General features: G+C 39.4%; 1 protein-coding gene across 9 annotated transcripts in view; it reads right to left on the bottom strand.

Annotated features, from left to right (window-relative positions):
- Positions 1 to 757: 757 nt before the first annotated feature.
- Positions 758 to 18,339, bottom strand: part of ITPR1 (inositol 1,4,5-trisphosphate receptor type 1) — a 393,174-nt gene continuing 375,592 nt past the window's right edge. For all 9 annotated transcript variants that reach the window (XM_078152159.1, XM_078152160.1, XM_078152161.1 and 6 more), the window contains 2 exons: positions 13,924 to 14,085; positions 758 to 2,193 (listed from right to left, as the gene is read on the bottom strand). In XM_078152159.1, the coding sequence (XP_078008285.1) occupies positions 2,107 to 2,193; positions 13,924 to 14,085 (249 nt within the window). In that variant the 3' untranslated portion in view covers positions 758 to 2,106. The remainder of the gene's footprint in view (positions 2,194 to 13,923; positions 14,086 to 18,339) is intronic.

Here is an 18,339-nt window from a genome sequence, read left to right as displayed (position 1 = left end):
TAATGTGGAAAGAATACTTTAACAATGAACTTAACTGGCGAATTAATAATAATTTTTCACCCTGCCCCCTCCCACCCCAGTGTATTAAACATTACAAAAGCAATTGCAATGAAAATAGCTTTTTTAATTGGAAATGTTTTATGTGACCTGTTTCCCAACTTTAGGTGACAATTATTTTTCTTTATCAGAGCATACAGGAAAGTGGGGTCATAAGGGCACTTGGCAAAAGGCTCTTTTCTCTGCAGGAGAGTGAGTGGGTGCTCTGGCCATATTTCAGTCAAAGCTCTGCCTGCTAAAAAGTCTCTTGCCACAACTCTGTCATCTAGAGTTTACCACTGCTGTCAGGGACACTCCTGGATTACAGATAGCAAGTCAGATTGATTACCCAATGAATCCAAGGCAGTAGAAACAGACAAACACGCCTAGCTTTGTGTTGTGACACATACCAGGTTGTCATGACAGCCTACTTGATAATCACTGTGGTGGAAGAATGAATGAATATTGTATTAAGTATGTCCCAGTACTGGTTCTCAGATGCGGCATGTTCTCAGCAGAATTAGGGGGAGCAGAGTATTCCTTTATACTCCACATTAGCCCCACTCAATCAGGCAATCAATGTTTCAATTTATCTGTATCCAAGCCTTTTGTATTTCTGCTTATTGAAATGGAGCTTCATAGAAAATTTATGTGGAGTGCCTAAGTGTGGAAAAAGAAACACTGAATTCTCTCAAACAAACACCATCAGTCTATCACCATATAGTAGTATTCTGCATCATTTATTTAAATATCTATTTTTATTTATGCATTTACAAACTTTAGTAGCACTCATTTTGTAACTCTGCTTTCAATACATTTTAAAACTATTTGCAGAGAAATCATCTTTTTTAAAATGAGGTCCATGTACAAAACTAGGCGACACATATAAAAAGTTTCCTTTCATACTTTTTCAGCCGTCAAGAAAAATAAACCAAGTGACAAAAACAAAACCAAAATACTGTGGCTTGTTCACAAGTATTACATGTCAGTGCTCAACTACAAGTCCTAATGGGATATAGTGTATATTTCAACTGGCATAATGCATGTCTGTTTAAAACTTCTAATTGGTACAGCATGTCGCATGTGATGAAATAAGAAAAATCAATCCTGCATTTGGATCGGTGAATCTAGAAACCATCATTTATTCATTCCTTTACAGCACAGCACAACCCCACCCCAGGAGATGACACTGATTGGCCAGCAGTGTGCATTCATCCTCAACTTGGCATAAAAAAGTTCCCTTTAAGAAATTCATTAACTTCTTCACAAGCTTTTGCTGGAGCCTCTACTTTGGCCCTTTGCTTTTAAAGAAATCATCAGTTTGATCAATAATAATTTAGAAGCATAAAATAATGTATAAAAACTAAAATGACTTTTTTTTAAAGATTTTTTTTTTTATGGATACCAATTGAAGAGCTTATAGCTTTCCAGCAACATCACTGAAAGACCGAGGCACCGATGCCACCAGTAACATGAAAATGGCATCATCGTGGGATCATTACGTAGTACAAAACGCCTGGGGCCTGAAACTTGCTACAAATACAATTTGGCAGCTGCCTTCTTTGCCTGCTATTTAACCATTTATTACAGAGTTTTAACACACCGGCTTCAAAGATGTGTACTCCCTTTTGGACACTCAGGAGTTACAAACATGTTGTGATTGCATAATTCATATTGCACAATTGTATAAAAACATAAATACTGGCTATTCTAGTTTTTTTTTAAATACAAAATACAGGTCACATACTTTTAAATCTATAATCCTGTTCAAGTGCAATTCAGGTGCTTTCTTTAGTCCTTCCAAAAAAAGGCATTTTTGATATATTTTTTTTTTGGCACAAATGAAACCTCATTGTGCCAACACTTCTAATTACAATACATATACCCAAATCTTTATAGTAGCAATCATATACATACAGTATAAAACTGGGTATTTACAAATGTACTAAACACATAGATGTAGCCTTAGTGGTTGAATCTGAACCTCTGGTTAGCATTATTCACACAAATAATAATAATATTAATAATAATAATAATAATGGTTAAATACTACCCCTTTATTTCACTGACTTATGCTGGTTGCTGTGGGTTGACATTCATGTGAGGAGGATGTCCTAGAAGGCCGATTCTCTGTTTCTGCTTCCTTTGTTCTGTCATCTGGAAAGTTAAAAAGTTTTCTCATTAGACCCAGACACTTCCTGTGCATCAAATCTTATAATGAACCAGAGATGTACCTCTGTGGTTATGGTTTACACTGAAAGCCACTTTCTACAAATAATGTACTTCCACTCTACTTAACACACAGAACATCACAAAGAGCATCTCCCTGGGGCAGAATGGGGAATTCCGTGAACCTCCTCATGCACCGTGACATTCAAGCGCACTGCCTCATCCTTGTTTCACAAGGGAAAAAAAAAAGCACAAGAGTGTAGAGAACAGCACAGTGGCTTGCACTGAGCAGGCAGTAAATGTCTGCTCAATGAATGGGGCCCCTGCATGATTTTACCCAAACTAAGCTCTTTCCAAAATGACTGAAGACCATTGGAAAATGGCTTTTATGTAGCATGTCTCTAAGGAAAATATTTACAGAAATCTCTTCCACTACACGACTACTAATTAGATGACATTTCTTTGGGGTATAATTGGAGGGTCACAGAACCAGAGAATCACAGATTTATAACTGAAGGGATCTTAGGTAAGATTGAAAAATCATACTTTGCTCAGAATCAATAATAAAGTCACAGATATTGAAGGGAATATTGCAAACATAGAGAGGCAGCTTGGTATAGTGGAAAGAGCTATGGACTTGGAGTTTGAATTCCACCTTCATGGATCTGACCATGTCACTGTCCTGCTCAAGAAGCTTCTGTGGCTCCCTGCTGCATCTGGGATAAAATACAAATGTCTTGGTTTGGCATTTAAAGCCCTTTTCAGTCTGCCTCCAACCTTTCTAGACTGACTCCAAATCCCACCGTCTCACATACTCAATATTTCAGACTAAATGGCTGACTTGATTTCTTCTGCACGTGTTTCGGGTTGTACTCCTATGTCTGGAATGTGCTCCCTCCTCCCTTCTGCCCCGTGGAATTCCTAGCCACCTTTAAGGCAGCAGCAGCATATTCATTGAATCTGCAAATGACCCCAAGTTGGCAAGATGCAAGGAAAGGGGGGCTGACACACTGGTAACCAAGGCAGGATCCCCAACAACTTATCAGGCCACAACATGGGGCTGAGCTGAGAAAGATTAAATTTAATTGGGGTAAATGTAAAGTTATACTTGGGCACAAGAAATCAACTTCATAGCACCAGTTGTGGAGGATTTTAATGGACTACAAATTCCACAGGAGTTAACAGTGGGGGGGCATGGAAACCAAGAATACAAATGTGACCTTGGGCTGCATCAAGAGAAGGAGAGCTTCCAGGAAGGAGGAGGAAAGAGTCAAGCTACATTTTCTCCTGCTTAGAATACACCTGGAGTATTGTATCCTATTCTGATCACATTCTTGGAAGGACACTGGTAAACAGCAAATTGTCCAGAGGAGGGACAACCAGGATGGGTAAGGGCTTTAAGCCAGTACCCCATGAATACTGTCCAAACAACAGGTTGGGGGGTTACGTGACAACTGTCTTCAAGTACTTCAAGTACAAGGCTGTTCTGTGGAAGGATAGATGTTTTGGCCTCGAGGCAGACCTGGAGGGAGTAGGGAGAAGTTGCAAAGGAGCAAATTTAGTCTTGATATAAGGAAAAACTTCCTTATAATTCATGCTTTTAAGTGGAATAGGCTGTCTTGGGAGGCAGTGGGTTCCTCCTTACTGGAGCTCTCTAAACAATGGCTGTATAGCCACTTGTCTGGTGTAGCTTAGTGCCAGCTTCCACTGAGGTTCCTTCCAACTCTAACATTTTGTGATCCCATGAAGACAAAGTGCTATAGAAATATCAATTTATTATGAAACATCACCTGGACAGTTTATAGCATCCCGTGCAAAAAATATTGATGTGCACAAAATCCTAGTCAAGGATAGAAGTGGGCTTCTAATAATGTAGAAAAACCATAGAATGCCTAAGAAAAATAAATTAACTATTTTTCTACCTAACCGTGCTTCAGAATCTTTGAATCACCTATGCTCCAGGCCCTGTAATAATAGTAGGCATATAGTTACAAAGAATGAAACCATCCTTACAAAGGCATCCCTAGTCCAGCAACGGCCACAGACACGAGAGGCCACTTTCCTAAGACTAGGCTTTAGCAGCCAGTTGTCTAGAAGTCTGCTTTGACTGGAAAATCTCTTTAAGTTAGAAGTTCAGTTCAATTCAACATTTATTTAGGACCTACTATATCCTGGAGTTGTGTTATGTGCCAGAAATATAAAGCTAAACAAGACCTTCAGAGAACTCATAACCTAGTAGAGAGAATAAAGCAAACATACAAACATAATGGAAGTGTCAAAGTGCCTGAGAGAGATACTAATACTGGCATCATGTTACATTTATTGGCAGCTGAACCATATCAAATAGCACCTGGCCTGGATGTGGCCAACTGATGAAGCTGAGACTTTATACTTTGGTTAACAAATTGCTGATTGACAAATCATATTCTTCATAGAACCTATCTGTGTTTTGTTTTTGTTGGTGGCCTACATAAAATAAAGGTGCATCAAATTTTCATTGTATTAGAGAAAATCTAAAAATCACAATTATGAATTTGGGCCCAAGATATACTGATTTAATGTTTCCTAAAATGTCAACTGTTCTAGGGGACTTGAAAATTGTATATCTAAGTGTGATTTTTCAAAAACATAAAAACCATCTTCATTATTATGAAACATAGTTTAGGTTTCCTTTTAACCTTTCTTGGAGGAAGATGCCATTTCTTGACTATTCCCTAAGCAACGTGAAGAGATGGGTGCACAGATGGCAAATATTTCCAGGAAGAATTTCAGAAAATCTCCAGTTTTAACAAAGGAAAGACCCGGTACAGTCCTGTTAACCTACTTAACAGCCTCACCTGAAGTTGGAAACCCTGAGGTGAGAAATGGAGCTCTACAGGGAAAACACCAAGCCCCAGAAAGTATGTGTTCTTCAAAAATTCAATTCTGGAAGGAAAAACTGAAACAGTATCCTTAGTTACAGAATAAATCTCCCATATCTGAACATGGCACTCTATATGTTATAGCTCTTTACCTATTTGATCTCCTCGTCATTCAAACACTGAGCTCAGATCTGTTGCCTTTGCTTCCCTGGCTGGTGGCCTTCCATGGAATTCTGAATCCTGTTGTTCTCATTCGCTTCTTGCAATCTAATGGAATCTGATTCAGTGCTTTGTGGTAAATGCATTTGGATAAGTCTCAAAAGATAATACTAATGAATTGAGGATTTTTCAGGACTTTCAATCCCATCCAATATAAGGCATCTTAAATTATCCAAGAGTAATCAGACTTTTTAAAATGAGAGTTACCTAATACTGCTCATCTTTCAAAGTCTTAATTTTCTGCATTTTTCCTAAAGGGTAACTGCCCCCCCCCCCAAATGAGAGCCTTTTAAACTGCTGCATGCTGACCAATGTACTTCAAACTGGCTTTTTCTCAACTACTATTTCTGTCAATGGAACCACCATTTTTCTAGTTATCTGGGTGCAAAACCTTAGAGCCATCTTTGGCTCATCTAACCAGCTTCAAAGTCTACCAATTGTTCCTTCTGCATAGCTCAAATCCATTTATTCCTTTCCATTTAAAATGCTCTTCTATTCATGGCCTTCTTCTCAAGCAAAATTTCCCAAAGTAGCTTTCCTAACACTAGCTTCTCTTCTTTATAACTCTCCTTACAAGAGGAAACATCAATCTTCCTAAAAACATCATTTTCATTACTGTCCTATCTCTTTCCTGCCTTTTACTGTCAAACTCCTAGAAATAGTAGTCAATACTCATCGCCCCCAATGCCTTACCACCCACTCACTTTTCAGCTAGCTTCTGACTCCTCCACTTGACTGAAATGACTTTCTTAGACTGCAAATGGTTAAAATAAAAAAAACAACTTTGTAAAAATTGTGCCCTTTATTCTTTCTTCATTCTCCTTGACCTCTCTGAAGCTTCTGACATAAATGGCTCATTCTCCTGCTCATTTTTCTTCTCTCTTGACTTCCATGACACTTTCTTCTGGGTTCTTCTGCCTCATTATCTTTCAAAGTATAAGTGTCTCCCAAGGTTCTGTCTTTGTAGTAAATGCGTATTGACCAACTGCCTCTTCTGTTTGCTATACTCTTCCATGGTGATCTCACTCATCCTTGGGTTGAGTTACGATCGCCATACCAATGACTACCAAATTCATTAAAGTATTAAAATATCCAGCCTTACTTTCTCTCCTGAACTGTCCTACTTCTTGAATTCTCTGCTGGGTGTCTCCACTTGGATATGCCCTTGAAATCTCAAAGCCAGCATGTCCATAATAGAATTGATTCTCCTGCCTCCAGACTTCTCTGTTTCTGTTGAAGCTGCCTCCATCCTCTCAGTCACTCAGCTCGTAACCTCAGAATCGCCTTCAACCTTTCCTTCTCATTCTCCTATTTCTTTCCTCTATCCAAATCAGACACCAAATGCTGCTGGTTCTACTTTCATAACATCTTTCACATTTGCTCCTTCTTCCTCCTCAAATAGCCACCACTCTGGTGCAGGTTTTCATCGCTTTGTTCATGGTCTACTGTAGCGACTTGTTGAGTGATATACTTGATCCTGGTTTCCTTCATTTCCATTTCATCCTAAAAAAAAGCTAAATAGATAAAATATATAATAATAGAAGCTTAAAAATAGTTTTTTTAAAGCACAGATCGATTTATGTTCCTCCTCTGCTCAGGAACATCCACCACCTTTGGATAGCTCCTGTTGTCTCTAGAATCACATACAGTGGTTTGACATTCAAGGCTCTCCAAAATCTGAGCCCAACCTACCTTTTCACTCTCATTGGTATCATTTCCCATTCATGTTATGGCCAAGTTGAAATCCTAGCTGTTAGCCAACACACCATCTCCCTTTATGCCTCAGCACTGCCTGTCTGAATTTCCTCATGGTCCTTCAAAATGCAACTCAAGTGCCACTTCTTCAATGAAGCCTTCCTTGATTCACTACAATTATTAGCTTTCTCTCCCTCCTCAAAGTACCTTGTCTATATTCATCTTTGCTCATTTTCTTTGTTTATTTTTGTGCAATGCATCTTTGTGTATTTCCATTTACCTTCTCCATTCATGCACCTCCCTCTTCCTCTCCCCCCCGCCCCAAAAGAGTATAATCATCCACAGCACTGAAGTATAAAGAGCTTTGATAATGGAATCATCATAATTTATAATCCTGGCAGTTCTGTCTATGGAATCATAACTCAGTCATAACTTCTCTAGGCTTTAGTTTCCTCCTAGAAGCTAGTTGGAAGCAGCTAGATAACTCAGTGGTTACAGCATTGGGCATGGAGTCAGAAGACCTGAGTGCCATCTAGCCTCTGGTACAAACTAGCTGTGTGACTCTGGGAAAGTCACTTCACCCCTGTCTTCCTCAGTTTCTTCAGCTGTAGAATGGGGATAATCATAGCATCCACTTCCCAAGGTCGTTGTGAGAATCAAATGAGGTAACATTTGTAAATTGGTCAGCATGTAGTAGGCACTTAATAAATGTTTGTTCCCACCCACTCTTGTTTCCTTTCCTTCTCCCGCTCCCTTCTATAAAACTGAGATGGACTAGATAAGATCCCTTCCTACACTAAATCTATGTTTCTATGAGGACATAGGCTGTTATTATCTTTGTAATACCGAGGTGTACTGGCAAATGTTTACCGGCTGACTCTCTGAAAACCATTCACTGATTTCTGAGGTGTGAATGCTCACCTTGAAAATTTAACAAGTGGCTTTCCCAAGCCAGGTTACAGCTGGCTCCAGTAAACCCCTTCTGTATCCTTAGTATCCAGCATGGTACCTTGCACTTAACACATTTGTCAAACTTAACTGAATCATTTCATTCTTCTGCTAGCTTTTCATCACCGTGGGGTAAGTTCTAAGCTCCTTAACCTTGGTTTACAAGGCCCTCAACTCTTCATTGCTTACAACTATTCATTTTTCCCCCTTATTCTTGCCCAATGTGAACTCTCTCATTTAATCTGTCTTCTGCATAAATTCTTCACTCACTTTCCTCCCAAACGAATCATGGCCAGCACAATCTTTATGCCTATCTATTCTCATGTTGATCTATCTGAAATAACCCACCTCATCTTCTCTACTTACCTAAAGGCTACTCATTCTTCAGAGTCTCCCATTAAGCCCTCCTTGACTATTACTATTATCCCACATTGATCTCCCTTCTCTGAACAGTTATTTTAAAATGTATTAAATTGGACTAATAGTACAAAGCAGAAATCATTACAAAATATAAAATCAAGAGCTAATGAGGCCTAATTGGTAATATTGCTCCTACTTGCTTTGGACTGCTTAAGGTAGGTAAGATATTATGTATGAATTCATATTTTGTATCAAGAGTATGGATTATGCATCATAAATCACTATTAAAATGTTTTAGATGTGTATGTAGAGCTGTAACTAGGATAGGGCAACCAGGACATTGTCCTAGGATACCAAAATTTCGAGAGTGCTTTCAGCAAGAAGAAAAATAAAACTGAGTTTAGCACCTCGTTAAAAGAATAACTATTCCAAGTGGACACACCTGCAAGGAAGCAGAGGCCTCTTAGTAGTCGGGGTACTCTACGTTGTTTTTGGAGGACTGAGGTCTCTTTTAGAAGTTTTATCCTACAACTCAGTTTGTTCTTGTTCTGATGCGTTTTGTGGTGCTAGTCATGGTGGCATATACAGTTCTTGTCTTCCCACTGAGTTTGTAAACCACTTTAGATAGCAAAGGCCATGACTTTTATTTCTTTTGTGACCCCTACACTGAGTGCAGAGTAAGTAGTCAAAATTTGTCAAATTAGTGAATGTTTTAAATATCCAGCTTATGGGACTTCCTTTAGAAAACAACAACAACAAGCATATAGTTAATTTTTCAAGGTTCTGAATGACTGTGGTTTGTAGACATCCTGTAGGTTGTAATTCGAAATTGGTATTTAAGTGCCTGCCGTAAATGAGGAGAATTAAGGCAATTGTCCAAAGGGCTTAATGCTCAGCCCTCCTGGCCAATCGTCATCAAACAATTATTTCAACTAGAAGGAAACTTGAGGTGGGGGGAAGGGGGAAGCAGCAATAAAAATGAACCAATATGATTCATATTGAGGAGAGCCTAGGTCTGGAAGAGCTAAGGGTCAAAATTTCTATGTGATAGTATATGATATATACGAGTCATCAGCAGCCAGAAACAGATCTGCTAGATTCTAATCTATATTCTCAAATTATTTTCCCCATCTGTTAGCCTAATTTCATGCCTCACACATAATCCAATAACCATGAGCATGTTCCACAGCATAATTACCAAAACCAGGATCAAAGCTTACTCTCCCCCTCCAAGGTTATTTCTTCCCTGGGCTCTGGATAGCTGAACTATTATTGACCTTTGTTTATAAAAAATGAGACTGGTGTTAAACCTTTAGTATTAGAAAAATTACATGAAACGGATTGTTCAGTCAGAAGGTAAAAAAGTGAAAAAAAAAGTGAAAGAATGGATGTCAATAAAAAGCCATTTCCCACTGGAAAAAAAAAGGCTGAAAAGTAAGGACATTCCAGTCTTTTAATAGCAGCATCATATTCTCAGCTCTGTAAAAAGATATTTTACTTGTAGGAATAAGATAATTCCACTTACAGGCTGCAAATGTATTCTTTTTAAATACCCTTGTGATTGTGGCAGTGTAGTAGAAACTCCCTCTATCAATGCAGATCAAAGCTAGCACCCCTCCTATGCCAGAATAGATGAGTCCTGGGCAACTGGGTAAATCACATGGAGTTTAATGACTTGTCCAGGGTCACATAGTTAATCAGGGCCTTGAACCCAGGTTATCCTGACTCCAAGCTTTATACTCTGTCCAGTATTTTATATGATTTCTGTCTAAATGATTTTTATGTCCTAAAACTTATTTTTCTTCCTTCTGGGCTAAGGATGAACATTTTGAAGTAATGTTTTTTCTATCTCTCTTAATCCTGAGACAAGCTCTACTTTCATCATTCAGTGTGTTCTGACATTATTGATCTAGACAAGAAGTAACAACAGGACAGCAAAGTACATTGTGGCTTTTAAAATCAGAGACAGTAAAGTGCCTGAAATATCTTCATAAAAATTCATACGATTGGAGACAGAGTAAATTCCAGTTTTCTGATATCAAACACTAAATAATTTATAGGGGGGCTGGGGGTGCACAGGAAGGAAGGGTGAGCAACCCTGCCGAGATGCCACAATCTGCCCATAATGGGATGCTATAAACTGACTTTGTAAGGAGGCTTTCCTGGTGTAGGAAACTCTCGCTTATTGAGAAGACAAAACTAATCAGAATTATTTTTATAGTCCTGTACAATAATTCCTATAATGACCTTGAAGCACTGCAAGGTTCTGAAGTGCCTTCTGAATAAAAGATTATAGTCTGATATATCTGAATTCTTTGAGGATAGGTAGAAAGTAAATCTGTTAACTCTTTGTTATGCAGGATATTCAGTGAACAAGAATGTCCATTCAGTAATGATTCTGGGTGCCTGCTAGTTGATCTACTGTTTTTGTAGTGCTTCTCAACCAATGTTAACTTCCGTAAGAAAGAATTTCTCAAACACTCAAAGCTTTTAGTGCAGTCTAGGTTTTTAAGCCCTGCCAGAATGCCCAGTACAGGAACTAAAACAATTGGGGGTTATGATTCTACACAAAAGATGGGAGCAAACCTAGAATAAAGACACAGGCATCAAAAATACACATTATTATAGTAGTTCCTTTAAACACCACTTAGAACAGAAACTCAAATGACCTTTTTTAGTTCTTAGAAAAAAAACTCAAAACATCAGGTTTTAACTAAAGCCCTGGACAATTTGTTTTAAAATTGGAACTTTGAAGAGTGTCAAAATATTGTGTAAAGACCAACACCAAAATCACACAAATTTAAAATGATTTGTTGCCCCATGATGGTAGTTTGGGGACCACCACACATCTAAAAGATGATGGAGCCCAGTTGTCTACTATAGCCCTGAAATGACAGCCTTTCAAAGCTTGTGGCTTTAATGACTATTACAAATGTTTCCTACCCACTATGTTCCAGGAATTTAAAAAAACACTAAAGCTTTTTTTTTCTTAGAGTGATAAAACTGTAAGAATTCTCAACAATTAATAGCTCAGAAAATGTGGATTTTGCTGAATCCCCAGATTTAAGTGTAATTTTTTAGGAAAGCAGAGAATCTTTCAAATTGATTCCTTAAATCTCATATTGTAATTACCTAAGACTCATGTGAGAAGTTTTGATTTTCAAATCAAGTACAGAAACAGGTTTGTCAGTTGCATACTCAAAAGCATCTTTGTGCTGACATCAACCTAGAAGAAAATCTGATTCTGTAAGAAGAGGAGATAATGCTGTATTTACCACATAATTGCACTATCTTACCACTTAAGGAGAGTTATCAAAATTGAAGTATGCATGCAAGGGATCTTGTAAAAGTAGTCCCATGAATAAACCTGGCTTCTCACCTACCTTTGGAGATTAGGTTTCTAAGAACAGATAGTTTAATTTTTTCCCTCATTCACAGCAAGACTATTTTTTGAGTCCTGGGTACAGTTACCATAAAGCAAATACTTTAGGAAAAAGGCTAAAACTTGGCCAGAGCAAAAGACCTAGCCATTTAATGACTATAAAAAGCCTGTCTATGATCAGAACTTTTGCCTTGTTCAGAGCAGGGATATATTTGTTGCATTGAAGCTAAAGTTTTAGTTTTAGTAAGGAAATGTTAACTTGGATTAAAATTTACCAATAATGCCAACTTACTAATGATAAAATTTACTAATAAAAAACAAAGATAATAATACATCTTTCCAGCCTCCTTCCTCAACTGAACATTACTTTCTTATTCTTCAATTTCACAAAGCGATAACAGAGAATACAACAAAGGGACAGCTAGTAGAATGAAGACAACCAATGTATACACCACTACCAAGCTAACTTCTCCAAAAGAGTAAAATGTAATTGGTACAGGCTGTCCAATCATAACATGTAAATTCTATAGAAAAGGTTTTGCTCGATAATATGCCATGACCCACTAACAACTACAACGTGAGCTAAGCACCTAAGGACAATGTGGTCCAGACAGAAATTTCAATGAACTCTCCATTGAATGGAAAATGTGCTTGGATTAGCAGACGCATGCTCCAGAGGACCTCCAGCTGTGCCACTGAGAAATCACAATGAAATAGCATCATGGTTTTTGGTCAGACTGACCACTGATTGCTAGAACAGTAGAGATGCTGCCTTTCTGGGACTGTAGGCAGAAACAAAAGTCTGGGTGGCCAGGGTATTCATCTTTTGAAAAGAGTATTAGGCCTCAACAAGGGATGAAGGATTCTTACACTTGGCAGGTCTGGACTGAAACAAGGTTGCCCAGAGGATTTTTAATACCTTTTCAAAAACCTTATAACTGAACTCAGCTTTCTCTAGCAATAGATCACTCAAAAGGGAGAAGGTAACTGCATCATCAGTAAATGTTATATACAAAGTTTGTTTCTCTCTTCATAGGGCAGGAGAGAAGCAGCGGCAACAGACCTACCTTCATTAATTGGCTGAAGTTTGTGGACCATTGTCACATGTCACACAACGGGGGCAAAAGTTGATAAAATAATAAGGAAAGTAATCTAGTTACATCTTCAGCAGTTTTCCTTGTTTAGTTATTACTCATTTTTGGTGGCTATCAAGTTCTGAGTGTAGGACAGACTTCATCAATAAGGATTTCTCCCTTCTCATTAGACTCTTTATTTTCATGTTAGTATATTAGGCCTTATACTGTCTGGGGCCAGGACTTGGCTTAATTTCATTGGGAAATAAAGAAATTCAGAGTAGCGTTAATAATATTTTGTGAACTATGTACCAAAAGGATCTTGGGGACGCTTTAGTTGTGTGTGTGTGTGTGTGTGTGTGTGTGTGTGTGTGTGTGTGTGTGTAAATTAATGTATGTAGTAAATCACTGTGGTTGCATCTTGCATGGTATCTGCATCCAGAAGCATTTCTTATGCAAAATGGGTAATCTTGCTAGGAAGTGGATTAAAGTGATTTTAGTCGTACATCTGAGATGTGCTGAGACAAATGTGTCAGGCTGCTGGAGTGAGGTGCTAAAGTCACAAGCTTTGTCATCCCAGGTCTCTGATCGCTTTGTCAGTCTATCCCCTCCCACACCACTGCACCACAGCCCCGCTCTTCGTCAGCAGACTGTTTCTTAAACTGCATGCTGCAGGCATCAAGGGGAATCCAGCAAGAGCGTGGATGGACCTGGGCAAACCCGTGCCCACTAATGCCAAAGGAGCATCATCTTTGCATTCAGAGGCCAAGCCAGGGCCGGGACTGAAAGCGTGATGTTGGTCTGTCATTGCATACATGTGTTTTGTGTAGACAGGTCTACACTCTAGAGGTAGGTTCTATTCTTCCCATCTCTGGTACTGCATCCTTGAGCCACAGAAGTTTTCATTTTTACATTTCTATTCCTCACTTTTGTGTGGTATGCCAACCTTGACCCTGGGCAGTTGGCTGTGACCACTGCTATCCACAGTGGGGGAGACTGACAAGCCATGTGGTTAGTTAGCTTGGCCTCTGTAACCTAGTCTCTTGTTCCAATCTTATGAAATTGCTGAAGATTTTTAAATACCTGAATTTGTTCATCTGAGACTACTGCGTCCTTCTCATGAGATTTGGGGGGGTTGGGGGGGAGACACTGGGAAGATGCAGGGATGTCTTCTCTTTACCTGATCCTTTAATTCTGACAGCTGACCGGAGAGATTGCTAACGAGTTTCATGGTGGATTCCAGCTTCTCCTGCAGGTTCCTCAGCTCATTTTGCTCTCCTTCAGAATCGCTACTGACCAGTGACATGGCGCGCATCCTAGGGAACCAGTCCAGATTTCTTTCCTGGAATTCACATTAGGAAGGAAGAAAAAGAAAACATTTTTAGAGGGTGACATAAGAAAGAGCAGTAAGCAAATAGAGCAAAAGAGTATTTGCTTTATCCCTGTGAACAGCGGAATGCTAGACTGTGTGTTGGAGGACTTGGGTTCAGATCCTGATCGTGACATTCCTTTCACCCTCCCGTGGCCTTCATTTCCTCATCAGTTAAATGACAAGTTTAGATAGAGGAGGTGGTCTCTAAGAAGCTTTCCATCTCTAAATATATGACCTTAAGTTCATGGCTGCTGTCTATTTGTTTTAAATAGTCCTAATTACCAATACATAGCTGATAGAAACCTTAGAAGTAATGAGGTTTTAAGGTCACAAGCATTGATCACACTTAAGATGAGTGAGCTTATGTTATGGAGAGAAAGGAGGTTGTTCATGTTGATAAAAATACTTTAAGAGTTACAAATTTTTGTAAAAAACAATCTTATGAAGTTGGTGGTGCAGCTATCATTCCTATTTTCCAGATGAGGAAACTGAGGCTTGGAAAGGTCATACTGGTAGGTAATGCCAGAGCTCAGGTCTCATGATTCCCAGGTCAGAGTTTCTTTCCATTATCCCCTGTTGCATTTTAGTAGGGCAGCTGGGTGGAGCATGAGATAGAACATCTGGCCTGGAGTTGGGAAGACCTGAGTTCAAATGCTGCCTCAGACACTTACTAGCTGTGTGACCCTGGACATATCACTTAACCATGTGTACCTCAGTCTCCTAATCTGTAAAATGAGCTGGAAAAGGAAATGGCAAAACACTCTAGTTATCTTTGCCAAGAAAACCCCAAATGGGGTCAACAAAGAGTTGGCCGTGACTAAAGTAACATCATCTTAGTAGAGTGGGGGAACTTTGTTTGCTATTTTTGTTGTTTTAAACATCTTCCATTCCCTTTCCCCCAATTCTTCCATTTTATAAAGCTGTAAAATACAATGTAACAAAGGAAATAAAACAGAATATATTTCAGTCACTCTCAAGGTAAGCTTTGTAAATCCCACCACAGCTTCCCTCCCATCCACCCTTTTGATCCATTCCGTTTCTCCACAAAGTACCCAATAGCTGGTAGGACTAGAGGTGAAGGGACAAAAAGATGACAACGATTTCATCCACTTCCTTCCTCTTCCTCACCCTACCCGTCGCTACAGACCATGAGTTCTACGGCCTGTTCTTGATTACTGCTGAATAAGAAGGGACAGATCTTCATACTTGAGTCCCCAAGTCCCCCTTTCCTGTTGCTCTTCTGCCAGACAGCAGGCAAAGTTTCAATAAATGAGTTCCGTACAAAGGGTCAGAAGTAAACATTCGGATAGAATTTAATCAGTTGGAGAAATGAGGTAAAAAACCAAGGCATCTGAGGTTCATTTAATCTTCCATCTTCCGCTGACCATCTTGGCCTCTAGGGGATGAATTCTAACAGTCTCTACATCCAGAAGAGCTTTTCTGAATCCCAATGTGCTCTTCTAAAGAAACCAGGAACTCTTTACTGTTGCCATTGCTGTTTTCTTCCCAAAGACATACACAAGCACATGGATGCGATATGTCTTCGGCCCGGTACTGTAAACCAGCTGAGGCAATTATATATATATCCCATGTCTTGAATTAAAGCAGGCAGCTACTACGGAAACTGCAAAAAATTTGCAAGCTATTCAAGTGAGAGTTCACACTGCTGAGATACTCATTAGCACCTGCCTCTGAGGATGTGCCTAGTTCAGGGGAGGGAACAAATAACATCCAGAGCAATTTGTTGTACAGAGTCAAACCTGATCCTTAGTTTTACTAGTGCTTGGATAGTAATGGTGACTCAGGCCTACCCTGGAACATCTGCAGTAAAGGTCATGATTAAAAACACAAAAACGTATGTGGAAACTACAACTGTCTTGATTTACATATGTCACCCTGAGACAAACATCTTTCTTGCAAGGAGCTAAACTGTTATCCCATCATCATCTTTGTCAAATGCAACATCAATTTGCCACCAGCCACTAAGAATTCAACACAACAGTATTTCAGAATAATCTGTTGGTTTTCAAAAGGTAGACAGAGCATAAGTGTTAAAGAAATGGTCTTGCTTCATTTGCTACCTGAGTTTTCTGCAACAAAATGCCCCAAATTGAGGACTATGGGTGGATTGTGGAAGCATCTACATGTAAAATAGATGCACAGTTTTCAAAGCTGGCATGTAACCTATCACTACCAAGGGTCTTGAGTATATAAACCCAACCTCAGAAGAATCTGTCCAAGCCCAAACACTTCCAATTGCATGTCTGTGTCTGTCTGTCTGTCTCTCTCTCATTTGGCTTCTTCCCTAAAGTCTTAATCCTCACTCTCAATCATGCCACCTCCTTTAAACCCTTGGCAATCACTCTTTTCTACTCATAGCTGTTACTGACTGGCAATTTCTCCAGTCAGGAGAATTCAGTGGTCTGAAAACTAAGCACTCAGCACGGTCTTGAAGGAAGCATGGTACAGGAGAGGGAGCATGGCACAGGGGGAGAATATTGACTTTGGACTTAAGGACCTTAGTTCAAATCCTGCTTCTTTGATGCTCACCTGTGTGACAATGGCAAAGTAATTTAATCACCTGGGCCTTCATTTCCACACCAGTGAAATGAGGGGATTGGACTGGCTGGAGTCTGATGTCACTTCTACCTCTAGAACCATGATTCTATGTGATTCCCTTGGGTGAAATCTACTTTATGTAGATTCTCACCTGCCCACTGAGGAAATACATAGGATTATGGTTTCGTTGTCTTACTCTGAAAAACAGCAGTTATTCTTCCCTTAACAAAGGGCATTCCGAGAAGCATCCAGGACTTCTAAGTGTTCTCAATCATAAGTAAGCAAAATTTAGGGTGTCTGATACTTATGTGATGCTTGAGGGTTATAACTACTCCCCACAATTTTGTAGCATTGTGCAGCTTACAAAGTGTTTTCCTCACTCCAATCCTCTAAGGTTGGCAGAGCAAGTATCATTATCCCCATCTGAGAGATGAAGAAACTGAGGCTCAGAGATTAAATGATTTGTCTGAGGTCACAGCAAGTAAATAGCCCAGTCAATATTCAAAAGCCAGGTCTTCCAAGTGCAGAGGCACATGGCCACAGCTCCTTCAAAATCAATATTCCTTTTGATGTTAACTAAAACAATTTAATATTTTCATATTGAGAAGAAAGGCACTTTAAAAGTTTAATCAAATAGCAGACAGAAACCTCCAAATGGTAATGGCTTAGACCTAAAGAAAGGGATGGGAGGTGATACAAGTACTCAAGGAACACAGAGAGGAGGTCAACTCAATGCAGAGATTACAGAATATTTTTAAAGAAATGCAGTTTGAGGACTTCAAAATAAACAGTAATTCTACTGTTAGACAAACAACCATTATCAGTTAATACATACTGACTGCTTTGTGTGGAGAGGAGACATTCAGGAATGTAGCCCATTCAAGGAGGGAAAAAATGCCCCTGGATTAAATTTTTGGGGTACAGAACTTGGACTGATACCTCTTTCTCCCCAAACCCACCTCTTTTCCAGCCTCTCCATTTCTTTTGATGGTAACATCATTCCTTCACTCTCCCAGTCCCAGGTCCTTAATCATGTCATTATCCTTACTCTCCCTCTTTCTACTCTGGAGGGGAAGAGGGAGGGAGATGACGGCTGGACAGCCAGCTCAAACCCCAGCTGATTGGTAAATTTTCATGGTAAGCATTTCAACCTCAAAAATCAGCTTTCCAGAAATCAGGGCTTCATTTATTGCTTTATGTCTAGATTTAAGAATGTGATGGAGAAAATGTTAATAATACAGATTAAATTTGTAAGTGTGTCTTGCATCTTCCCTCTATACCCCGATCCTGACTCTACTCTGTGATCCAGTCAAACTGACCTCTCTGTCCCTCCCCCATGACCTTCCATTCCTGCAGGGGCCCTCTCCCATGTACTAACTTTTCCTCGTCCTTGGAATACACTCCCTTCTCATCTTTACTTCATAGAAGAAGCCCTTTCTTCCCTCCAGATGCAGCTCAAGCATTAACTTCTGGATGAAGCTTTTCCCAATCTCCTGAAACTGCTTGTGCCCTCTTTCCTTCCCTTGTATTTAACTGCTTTGTATTGGTTATATGATTTATTATTGATTTGTATTAATTATCTTTAAATTAATTTCATGTATCCTTATATATGTACTTGGGACAACCAGGTGGTGCTACAGTGGGTAGACTGCCAGCCCTGGGGTC

The sequence above is a fragment of the Phascolarctos cinereus genome, unplaced genomic scaffold (assembly GCF_003287225.1).
Source record: "Phascolarctos cinereus isolate Bilbo 61053 unplaced genomic scaffold, phaCin_HiC Scaffold_4;HRSCAF=312, whole genome shotgun sequence".
Classification (NCBI taxonomy): Eukaryota; Metazoa; Chordata; class Mammalia; order Diprotodontia; family Phascolarctidae; genus Phascolarctos; species Phascolarctos cinereus.
The sequence above is the reverse complement of the archived record's forward strand: the minus strand, read 5'-3'. Positions and strand labels throughout refer to the sequence as shown.